The sequence below is a fragment of the Argiope bruennichi genome, chromosome 7 (assembly GCF_947563725.1).
Source record: "Argiope bruennichi chromosome 7, qqArgBrue1.1, whole genome shotgun sequence".
Taxonomy (NCBI): Eukaryota; Metazoa; Arthropoda; class Arachnida; order Araneae; family Araneidae; genus Argiope; species Argiope bruennichi.
The window spans coordinates 44,229,802-44,242,997 of record NC_079157.1 but is presented as its reverse complement, the minus strand read 5'-3'; the positions used below and the strand labels follow the sequence as shown (position 1 = coordinate 44,242,997).

General features: G+C 29.3%; 1 protein-coding gene across 2 annotated transcripts in view; it reads right to left on the bottom strand.

Moving 5' to 3' along the window:
- Positions 1–282: 282 nt before the first annotated feature.
- Positions 283–13,196, bottom strand: part of LOC129974947 (retinaldehyde-binding protein 1-like) — a 59,321-nt gene continuing 46,407 nt past the window's right edge. For both annotated transcript variants that reach the window (XM_056087763.1, XM_056087764.1), the window contains exon 6: positions 283–823. In XM_056087763.1, the coding sequence (XP_055943738.1) occupies positions 656–823 (168 nt within the window). In that variant the 3' untranslated portion in view covers positions 283–655. The remainder of the gene's footprint in view (positions 824–13,196) is intronic.

The window sequence follows — 13,196 nt, the reverse complement described above, 5'->3', positions numbered from 1 at the left end:
CCCAGAAAAGTATTCTGGAACATTCCCAGCTATTATAAAAGCAGAAGATTTGTCAGTCACTGAGTTCAGTTAATAAATTGGTTTAGCTCTACTTCTTGTGTGTGTCATTGAGTTCTATACCATAGTATCTACATGACAATATAATAATCTGATTTCTTAACTGTTTAAATTAATATTTGAAGATGAATATAAAAAATTAAAATATTTATGTTCCAAAATTATTCTAAAACGTTCTTAATTAATTCAAGAAACATAAAAGAACTATAACATTTCTTTGGAAAATAAATTTCTTTATTAAGGTCTAAGAAGTCTTTCAGGTGTGCATACATCATCCCTTACAATGTAAAACGGCTTACATCAACAAATAAAATATGATTGAAATGGTTTAATCAAATCACCCTGATATCATCTATAATGCCAAATGATCAAAGCAAAAATCTTGGTGATGGTATTGGCATTTGGCATCCATTGGCATTATGAAAGAGATCAGCTAACTGATTTCAATTTATATCCTTATATACGATATTTTGCATGGTAGCAGGGGATATATAATACTCTAATAAGTTATATATACACAAAACAAAGAAATATTTTAAAGAGTATTTAAAGGATTGTTTTATTATGTCTTGTGTTTAAAAATGAAAACTAGAAAAACTTAAAAATAATTTTTAGGCCCTCCTGTAGGGTATCTTCCATGTTCTTTATTCATTTTCTTCAGCATATTTTCATCATGGTAATCCTTCAGAGTACCACCCCATTGAATGGGGAGCATGTCCGGGGGGAAGTAATTCAAGAGATCCTCTGGTTTCGAATGAAACATCATCTGTAAAGATGGAAATGCATGTTTTAGAGTTTGTCACATGAAAATAAATCTAATACATTTATAGCGATGCAAATACAGGTTAGCAACAATAAGTTTCCCACTTCAGAGGATTCTAGAATGAGTTTTACTGGTATAAATGAGATAAAATTTGTACTACAGATAATTCAAATGATGCGTGTGACATTTTATTGTATGAATATTGTCACCAAAATTGACAAATAAATGACACTATAACACAAATAGTACTATTTGCATATATTGAAAATATGGCACATCATTTACATTAAAGCGCATGCCCAGTAGTATTATTTTATGGATTAAAAGAATGCAGATTCTAGACGAGCATTAGTTACTTTTCTGCACAACTGTACTTAGCAATAGAAAGCACTACGGATAAAATTGTTCTAGCATAGTTGTAAAAGAATGCAGATTCTAGACGAGCATTAGTTACTTTTCTGCACAACTGTACTTAGCAATAGAAAGCACTACGGATAAAATTGTTCTAGCATAGTTGTAAAAGAATGCAGATTCTAGACGAGCATTAGTTACTTTTCTGCACAACTGTACTTAGCAATAGAAAGCACTACGGATAAAATTGTTCTAGCATAGTTGTAAAAGAATGCAGATTCTAGACGAGCATTAGTTACTTTTCTGCACAACTGTACTTAGCAATAGAAAGCACTACGGATAAAATTGTTCTCGCATAGCTGTAAAAGAATGCAGATTCTAGACGAGCATTAGTTACTTTTCTGCACAACTGTACTTAGCAATAGAAAGCACTACGGATAAAATTGTTCTCGCATAGCTGTAAAAGAATGCGGATTCTAGACGAGCATTAGTTACTTTTCTGCTCAACTGTACTTAGCAATAGAAAGCACTACGGATAAAATTGTTCTAGCATAGTTGTAAAAGAATGCAGATTCTAGACGAGCATTAGTTACTTTTCTGCACAACTGTACTTAGCAATAGAAAGCACTACGGATAAAATTGTTCTCGCATAGCTGTAAAAGAATGCGGATTCTAGACGAGCATTAGTTACTTTTCTGCTCAACTGTACTTAGCAATAGAAAGCACTACGGATAAAATTGTTCTCGCATAGCTGTAAAAGAATACAGATTCTAGACGAGCATTAGTTATTTTTCTGCTCAACTGTATTTAGCAATAGAAAGCACTACGGATAAAATTGTTCTCGCATAGCTGTAAAAGAATGCAGATTCTAGACGAGCATTAGTTATTTTTCTGATCAACTGTACTTAACAATAGAAAGCACTACGGATAAAATTGTTCTCGCATAGCTGTAAAAGAATGCAGATTCTAGACGAGCATTAGTTACTTTTCTGCTCAACTGTACTTAGCAATAGAAAGCACTACGGATAAAATTGTTCTCGCATAGCTGTAAAAGAATGCAGATTCTAGACGAGCATTAGTTACTTTTCTGCTCAACTGTACTTAGCAATAGAAAGCACTACGGATAAAATTGTTCTCGCATAGCTGTAAAAGAATGCAGATTCTAGACGAGCATTAGTTACTTTTCTGCTCAACTGTACTTAGCAATAGAAAGCACTACGGATAAAATTGTTCTCGCATAGCTGTAAAAGAATGCGGATTCTAGACGAGCATTAGTTACTTCTCTGCTCAACTGTACTTAGCAATAGAAAGCACTACGGATAAAATTGTTCTCGCATAGCTGTAAAAGAATGCGGATTCTAGACGAGCATTAGTTACTTCTCTGCTCAACTGTACTTAGCAAAAGCACTACGGATAAAATTGTTCTCGCATAGCTGTAAAAGAATGCAGATTCTAGACGAGCATTAGTTACTTTTCTGCTCAACTGTACTTAGCAATAGAAAGCACTACGGATAAAATTGTTCTCGCATAGCTGTAAAAGAATGCAGATTCTAGACGAGCATTAGTTACTTTTCTGCTCAACTGTACTTAGCAATAGAAAGCACTACGGATAAAATTGTTCTCGCATAGCTGTAAAAGAATGCGGATTCTAGACGAGCATTATTTACTTATCTGCACTACTGTACTTAGCAATAGAAAGCACTACGGATAAAATTGTTCTCGCATAGCTGTAAAAGAATGCAGATTCTAGACGAGCATTAGTTACTTTTCTGCTCAACTGCACTTAGCAATAGAAAGCACTACGGATAAAATTGTTCTCGCATAGCTGTAAAAGAATTCTATTGTATGAAGAGAATTTTAAAAAAAATCCAATGTCTCCATGTGTTTTACGCAAGATCATACAGAAATTTGAAAAAACTAGGTAACACAGTATTCTTCTAGATCTCGTCTTCTAGCTTTAAAAATGTGGCTACCACGTTCGTTGAAGCCAAAAATCAATCGTCGCATGGCAGTGTGAGTGTGCCTGCTGTTTCATCGTGTTAAATATACCGTATTCTACTGTACGATAATTCTTACGAAAGCAAGATAATAGAAATCAAACAGAAAGTTTAATAATTGGTTTAAGGAATCTGATAAATAATCTATAATAATATATTTTTTTGTTATGATGGTATCCAAACTATTTAATCGTTTGCTTTTGGCATTTTAAAAATTTATATTAAAAATTTGTTTTCTTTGAATATTAACTTTGAAATAGGATTTTCATTTCCGCTTTTATTTCCTAATATATGTGTTATCGTTGAAGAACGAAATCAATTTTTTTAGACAGAATAATCTATAATTGAACGAAACATCCGATAAACCATTATCTACGACAGTAATATGTACATTTGTTAATCTGCTCGCGCAGTTATCTATACTTATAATAAAGCTCAATGTGTGTGTGTGTGTGTGTTGGCGCTCTACAGGCCAGGTCATTTGACATACAGCTATCAAATTTGGTACATGTATACCTTAGAGGTCGGGAATGTGCACCTGGGGTCCCTTTTTTCGAAATTTTAATTAGAATTTTAATTATTAATTAAAAACTAACTTTCCCGCCAAAAAAATCTTCCATTTTCCCCACCGCCAACTTTTCCGCCAAAAAAATCTTCCATTTTCGCCACCGCCAAATGAGCAAGGCTTTCGTTTTTTTTTTCTCTCAACAGTAATGAGGCTAGGGTTAGTATTTTTCGGCGGATTATTTCAAATGATTCTGTTTATTTTCTTAATGTTTGATGCATTTAAAATTAAACATTGTTAATTAATCGATCCTTCAGATTCATTCTGAAGTACTTTTGAATTAAAATAAAACAGAATAAAGGAAATTAAAAATTTCTAATCCGCATAGCGTTACCCCAACTGGCGTAGAAAAAAAACCCACGTATTTGCGTTACGTAACTGGCGTTGAAAATTCACGCATGCGCTTTGTGTTCTGAATTCCGCATTGTGTTGACGAATTATTATAACGGATGCGGACTGGATTTAAATTTTTTTTAGGTTCGTTGCATGCTTTTATAATTAAAATGTATTTATGTTAGTTATATATTTTTTGTATATGCTTATAGTTTTAAGTGCATCGTTTTTTAAGTAGTTTTTTTAAAACCTGTTTTAAACCGTCTATTTTAAACGATTCGTTTCATTTTCTTAGTGTTTGATGCATTTAAAAGTAAACATTGTTAATGAATCGATCTGCTCATGATGAATCTAAGAAAATTTTGTTGACAAATTCTTGAGATAATACGTAAATTAAAAAAGATATTCTTTAGTGCCCATAAAGTTTAAACGCTGAGTGACTCTATTTTCATTAATCAGATTATAAAAAAATTCTTTGTTTCAGTAAAAAATATTATTATATTAATTGCAGATTAATTCTTTCCACTTTAATTTAAAGCATAAATTCTACGGGTGCTAACAGAAAATTAGAGAGATACATATACGTTATGACTGAAGGCCTTTATAATATTATGAGTGAATTATAGGACTATCAAAATTTGAAGTTTTAAAATATTTTGATGAAGAAGCTATTAAAGTAGGAATTGCATAAAATATTTAAATATAAAAATTTTAACGAACATTAAGATTGGCGAACCGGCTGGTCGACAAATTCTTATTACATAAATTAAGAAAGATATTTTTTAGTTCCCATAAGGTTTAAATGCTCAGTGACTCTGTTTTCGTTAATCATGTTATTAAAAAAATTAACATTTATTGACGAACACGAACACACTGATTTTCACCGTTACTCTGATTAGATGTTATAAAATCTGAATAGATAAACATAAACGTGTAAACAGCTGTGCGCCGATTTCTATGGCAACACAGCTGGAAAGGGAAAAGAAGTTTCTACGACAGAACATCTGCTTTACACAATTTTATAGAATAACTTTTCCCCTTTTTCGTTTCATTTTTTTAAAAAATTACTTATTTAATAAGAACACCTGCTTTACCCAATTTTTTAGAATAGTTTTTTTCCCCTCTTCGCTTGCTTTAAAAAAACATCTATACTTATATATAAAGTTCAATGTGTGTGTGTGTGTGTGTGTGTGTGTGTGTGTGTGTATGTTGGCGCTCCACAGAAAAGACCATTTGACCTACAGCTACTAAATTTGGTACATGTATACCTTAGAGGTCGGGAATGTGCACCTGGGGTCCCTTTTTTTGAATTTTTAATTAGAATTTTAATTATTAATTAAAAGCTAACTTTCTCGACAAAAAATTATTCATTTTCCCTACCACCAAATGAGTAAGAGTTCAGTTTTTTTTTCCCCAACAGTAATGAGGCTAGGCTTAAGATTTTTCAGCTGATTATTTCAAAGGATTCTGTTTATTTTCGTAATGTTTGATGCATTTAAAATTAAACATTGTTAATTAATCGATCTTTCATATTAATTCTGAAATACTTTTGAATTAAAATAAAACAGAATAAAGGAAATAAAATTTCTAATCTGCATAGCGTTACCCCAACTGGCTTAGAAAAACTCACGCATTTGCGTTACCGTAACTAGCGTTGTAAATTCACGCATGCGCATTGTATTCTGATTGTTGACATGACAACCAATATCAACGGACGATTTAAATTATTTTTAGATTAGTTGCATGCTTTTGTAATTAAAGTGTATTGATGTTAGTTATATATTTTTTGTGTATGCTTATAGTTTTAAGACCATCGTCTTTTAAGTAGTTTTTTTTAACCTGTTTTCGACCGATTATTTTAAACGATTCGTTTTATTTTTTTTTAGTGTTTGATGCATTTAAAATTAAACATTGTTAATTGATCAATCTGGTCATGATGAATCTGAGAAAATTTTGTTGACAAATTTTTGAACTATTACATAAATTAAGAAAGATATTCTTTAGTGCCCATAAAGTTTAAACACTCAGTGACTGTTTTCAATAATCATATTACAAAAAAAAACTTTGTTTCAGTAAAAAATATTATTATATTAATTGCAGATTAATCCTTTCCACTTTAATTTAAAGTATGAATTCTATGGGAGCCAACAGAAAATGAGAGAGATACATATTACGTTATGACTGAAGGCGTTTATAATATTATGAGTGAATTATATTCCTATCAAAATTTGAAGTTTTAAAATATTTTGATGAAGAAGCTATTAAAGTAGGAATTGCATAAAATATTTAATTTTGAAAATTTTAACGAACATTAAGATTGGCGAACCGGCTGGTCGCCAGAGGTGGCTAGTTTGTAATAAACTTACTTCATTAAGTAATACTAGAATTGTTTAGGTAAAATGTAGTAACTTGATTTCAGTCTGATGAAATAACAAAATCAAATTTTAATAAATGCATTGTGTCTTAATAATTTAAGAACTAGAAAAGTCTATATTCTTCATGAACAAGTTGGTTGGTAAAGTTAAGTAATATTAGGATAGAAGTAAAAAACCATTTTTTTCCCCTTCAAAATTTTAAAAAGATTCAGTTCGTTGCTGAAAAGTTACAACTTGGCGCCTGACAAAATATGCTTATACTAGCCGCGTTTGGCAACCAGCCGGTTCGCCAATCTTAATGTTCGTTAAAATTTTAATAATTAAATATTTTACACAATTCCTACTTTAATAGCTTCTTCATCAAAATATTTTAAAACTTCAAATTTTGATAGTCATATAATTCACTCATAATATTATAAACGCCTTCAGTCATAACGTAATATGTATATCTCTAATTTTCTGTTAGTACCCGTAGAATTTATACTATAAATAGAAGTGAAAAGGATTAATCTGCAATTAATATAATAATATTTTTTACTGAAACAAAGTATTTTTTTGTAATATGATTATTGAAAACAGTTACTGAGCGTTTAAACGTTATGAGCACTAAAGAATATCTTTCCTAATTTATGTAATATTTCAAGAATTTGTCAACAAAATATTATCAGATTCATCATGAACAGAACGATTAATTAACAATGTTTAATTTTAAATGCATCAAACACTAAAAAAATAAAACGAATCGTTTAAAATAATCGGTTGAAAACAGGTTAAAAAAAACTACTTAAAAAACGATGTACTTAAAACTATAAGCGTATACAAAAAATATATAACTAACATAAATACAATTTAATTACAAAAACATGCAACTAACCTAAAAATAATTTAAATCATCCGTTGATAATGGTTGTCATGTCAACAATCAGAACACAATGCGCATGCGTGAATTTTCAACCCCAGTTACGGTAACGCAAATGCGTGAGTTTTTCTACGCCAGTTGGGGTAACGCTATGCAGATTAGAAATTTTAAATTTCCTTTATTCCAGTTGGGGTAACGCTATGCAGATTAGAAATTTTAAATTTCCTTTATTCTGTTTTATTTTAATTCAAAAGTACTTAAGAATGAATCTGAAAGATCGATTCATTAACAATGTTTAATTTTAAATGCATCAAACATTAAGAAAATAAATAGAATCGTTTCAAATAATCAGCTGAAAAATCTTAAGCCTAGCCTCATGACTGTTGCAAAAAAAAAAAAACTGAAGCCGTACTTATTTGGCGGTGGGGAAGAAAAGAGTTTTTGGCAGGAAAGTTAGTTTTTAACTAATAATTAAAATTCTAATTAAAAATTCAAAAAAAAAGGGCTATCCTATCTTTTAAGTTAGATCAAACTGCACACGGTTGTGCAAATTTGATTAAAATCGGTTAAGTAGTTTAGGATTCCATCGCGGACAAACAACGTGACACGTAATTTATATATATTAAGATGTTATGGCTATTAATTTATGAAAGTGGTTATAGTACTTTATAAATGCTAAAATGTTATAAATATCTAATGAGTTTTAACATCAGCATTAAGTTGTCTTGAACAACAGTATATAGCGTATGTTAACATAGATACCTTATTAACACATTTTCGTTTATTGTCTACTAGTCGCCTTTTGCGACTAGCCGGTTCTTTAGTATTAATGTTCGTTGAAATTTTCAATTAAAAATTTTATGCAATTTGTCACATAATAGTTTTTTCAGTAAAATATTTTTAATTTTAAAATTTTAATAATTATATATTTATACCATCATGTAGGACCTAAGCCATTTTGTTTATTGTACCATGCATGTATCTTTCTCCAATTTTACTGTCGGCGTACTTAAAATTTCAATTTTAAATTAAAATGGAAAAGATTAAACTGCAATTGATATAAAAACAATTTTACTGAAACCAATAATTATTTTTATTATGAGAATTGAAAGCAGAGTTGTTCGACAATGAAGTCTTACACGCACTATAGAATAATTTTCTACGTTTGTATAATATCTCAAAGAATTATTCAAAAAAATTTCTCTGATTCATCGTAACATTCAATTTTTAGTTTTACTTTCAAAAGGATTTCAATAATTTCAATAATAATATTTTATTTTGTTTCGGTCTATAAATATATTTCCAAAAATTATGAAGTTTAAATTTTAGGCCGTCCTTTGGTCCTAAGGAATCATATTCTGCAAAATATCTTGACACTCAAACTTGTAAATAAATAAGTAAGCGTTTCTACCTTCTGCTATCAAATCTGACCGATTTATGAAATATGAATATTACAAATTTAGAACAATCAACATTTTTCATAATCTTACGCCAGCACTCTTGAGAAATCCTGAGAGATGATTAGGGTATTATATTTCAGATGGTCAATGAAATGGTCTAAATTCGCCTGTTTTTCTAGAAAAGTGATGTTCAAAATTTCATAAATCAGTCAGTTTTAATGATTGATTTTATTGATTTGAGTTCAATTCTTTTTTCATTTAAAATATTAGTGTCTCAAACATATTTTGTTAAATATGATACACAGGGAAAAGGATCTATGAAAAAATTTAAAATTCATAACTCATTAGAGCATTTATTGACACAAGTTATCTATACATTTATCTATACTTATAATAAAGCTCAATGTGTGTGTGTGTTGGCGTTCTATAGGCCATACCGTTCTACCCTATAGCTACCAAATTTAGCACGTGTATACTTTGGTGGCAAGGAATGTGCACCTTGGAGCGATTTTTTCAAATATTTAATTAATTAAAAATTACGGAAATTTTGATGTTTTACCGCTATAACTTCTGAAAATATAATAGCACAAAGTCTATTTTCCCATCATATTGAAGATCAAAAAATTATTTTTTTAATGATACTAATGTTTTAACCAACAATTTAAATTGCCATTTTTAATGAATTTTTTAAAAAATATTCTAATCATGTTTTTCAACTGTTTATTTCACCCAAAATAAATATAATGAGCACGTTTCGTTTCATTGGGAAAAAAAATCAATTTTTATTAAAGTGTTGCCATTACATTGATAAAAGCTCATATTAAAAAATAAATTAACTGTTATTGAAAATTAAATCAAGAAAAGAGCAATTTTCAGCACTAGTCTGTATGAAATGAAATAAATGTAAAATAGGATATTTTCTAAAAACTAAAGAGATTATTAATTCAATGAATCAGTATTATTTAAAATAAAAAAAAGGTTTAATATATATTCTTTTAATTCAGCGCCCAAAGGCTAGTTTGTAAACTTTTAATAATAGAAATACACTTTATAATGGTGTAAATGAAGTAAATATTTATATTTTATGTAACTTGAGTCAATAAATGTTCTAATAAATTAGAATATTTAGCTATTTACCTAGATTCTCTGCTCTGTGAATCATATTTAACAAAATATTCTTGGGACGCTAATATTTTAAATATAAAGAATTCAATTTTAATCTAGTAAACCAGTCAGTAAAATTGACTGATTTATGAAAATTTGAACACCACTATTCAATAAAAACTGGCGATTTTAGATCTTTCATCAACCGTTTCAAAAATGATACCCCAATCAGAGTCTAGGATTTCCAAAGATTGATTGGTTTAAGATATGAAATTGCTGATGGTTTTAAACAATTTTATTCACAACTTCATCAATCGATCAGATCTGATAGCAGAAGATAGAAATGTTTATTTATTTATTTAAAAGTTGAAGTGTCAAGAATACTCCGCAGTATATGATTCCTTGGGTCCAAAGGACTACATAAAATTTAGACTTCATAATTTTTAAATGCATATTTATATACCGAAATAAAATAAATTATTGTTAATCATGACATTTAAATCCTTTTGAAAGTAAAATTAAAAACTGAATTTTATGATGAATCCGAGAAATTTTTGGAAAATAATTCTTGAGATATTACAGAAATTTCAATCTGCTCTGTGACCTCTGCTCCGTGAATCATATTTAACAAAATATTGTTGAGACACTAATATCTTAAATAAAAACAATTGCACTCCAAACAACTAAATCAATCACCAAAGCTGAAATTTATGAAAATTTCAATGCCACTATTCTATAAAAATGGGTGATTATTGTTCACTTCATTGACCATCTCAAAGAATCCAATCGTCTCCCAGAATTTCTCAAGTGTGATTGACCTAGATTATGAAAATGATTATTGTTCTGATATTGTAATATTCAAAACTTAATACATAGACCAGATTTGAACGCAGAAAATTGAAATCTTATTTTATGTATTTAAAAGTTGGTAAGTCAAGAATATTTTGCAGAATATGATTCCTTAGGGCCAAATGAATTTCTAAAATTTAAATTTAATATTTTTTAAAATATATTTATAAACCGAATAAAATAAAATATTATCGACATCATTTATATTTGTTGTTAATTTTCAATGAATCTCTGCTTGGTTCTTGAAGATAGCACATAGAAAAGAAAAGAACACAGGCATTGTCGATTTCGCACGCCGCATCCTGTTAGGCAGTTCGCGGGAACAAGGCACCGGAGCGAACTCAGAAGCGTAATCACACAGATATTCTCACGTGAGAAAAAATAGTTCACTCGCTTCATCCCAACAACATCGTTTTAAAAATGAAACTAAAAACTGAATTTTTTAATTGAATATACGAAATTTTTGTCGAATCATTCCTTGAGATATTATAAATTATGAAAATTATTCTGTAATGCACTTAAGAATTCAATGCCGAACCACTCGCTTTCAGTTCTCATATATATATATGCAATTGACTTGTTTATAAAAATTAATACCGTTAAAAACGTAATTTTCAGTAACAGGGAACAGCTTTCTCAAGTGCTTTAGCTAGTATTTTCCTACATTACTATGAGAAAAAAATAATTAAATATAATTTAATAAACGGGTGGAGATATATTGATGACTTACTTTTGATTAACTTCGACAATACTAATATTGTTACTAATTGCTATCCAAAAGATTTAATTCTAACGGAAACAAATAAAAATCAACTTGAGGCTACCTTTCTGGATTTAAAAAGCGAAATTGCTAAGGATAAAGCAATAGTTGGTATATACGATAAAAGGGATGAATTCAACTTTAAAATAACAAAATTATGTAACTACGATTCCAATCTAAACTCTAAAATTTTCAAAAATCTAATTTTCTCACAAGTTAACAGGATCAAAAGGGTTTACAATAATAAAAATTCCTATATTGAAGCATCAAACAACCTCATTAAAATTTAATTAAAAATGAATTTCCCAGAAATTACTGTAATGTCAATTTTTTAATTAAACAAGGTATGGTTTGGGATTAATCCTTTGGCTTAAATAAAAATAGATCTTTCCTTGCATATTAGATCACTCAATAGATGACGATGGGAGCCTACAATGTCTTACCTAATTTACCGTTAGTCTTTTTTAAAAAGCGCGTGTCACAATCGATAGCTTAAAATTTCCTTGACTGCTGATGGTAAGTGCTTGCCTTTCTTTTTTCCGTTAGTGCTATTTTATGATATTTTTGTTTATATTGTTAATTTTGTTATTGTATTTTTACTTTGTGGTGGTTATTTTCTTCTAATTTGTTGTTTTGTATTTTCCTTTCTGTTAAAATGGTATATCTCTTGGACCTAATTTCAGGGGATTTTCGGGTCACGAGGAATCATTATTAGACCTTTGTCTGGATTTCCTTCACAGAAAAAATCCCTTTCTTTGAATCCCTGCATGAGGGTGACCCTTGAAAAAGCCTTCAGGCCGGATTCTTTTTTATTTGGTTTATTTGATTTTCCTATTAACTTGATTTTAATACTTTTGTATCAATTCATCTGTGTTTTAGAAATAGCTGCAGTTGCGCTCTCTTAATACTATGAAGTTTCTTTCCTTTTCCTTTTTTGGTTTTAGTTTGAATAGGTACTAATTTTTAGTTGCGTTTTCGAACTGTTTTGTTTCGTTTTCAAACTATTTCTTACTTTAGATAGGTTACTTATATATATATATATATATATATATATATATATATATTTAATTTGGATTCACTAAAAACGTTTTTATATTAATTGCAGTTTCATCATTTCCACTTTAATTTAAAACTGAATTTTACTGTGCTAATAGAAAATTAGTGAGAGATGCATAGTACAATGAACATAATGGCTGAAGGTCTACGTAATATTAGAAGTGATTGATGTGACTATGAAAAATTGGAGCTTAAAAATATTTTGGTGAAAAACCTATTATGAGAACAAGTTATATAGTATATTAAATGAGCATTTTAGCGAGCATTAAAACTGGCGAACCGGCTGGTCGCCAAAGGTGGCTAGTTTAAAATAAAATTATTCATTTCATTTACCTCATTTTGTTAGCAAATGCTAATTTGTATTAAAGGCTTACAAATAAGCTGTTGGGCCCTGATTAGAATAAATATACTGTAAATATTAAACCATGTTTGCCTTAAATAAAACTATTTGATTCATTTATAAATAATATAGATAAGATAAAAGAAAACCTAAAACTTTTGCATTTACTGTATAGAAATATGATATTTCGTATTTATTTTGTTTCATACATACGTGTGCTTGAAAATTACATTTTTATATGTTTAATTTGCAATAATAGTTAACTTATTTTGTAATTTGAGTTTTTGTCATTGAGTTTGCAACACATGATAAAGTTTTCCCACGCTCTTTCCCTATAGAAGCGTAAGTTACTCGTGCAGGTTAAATTTTATTTTTGTTCCGTGCGAA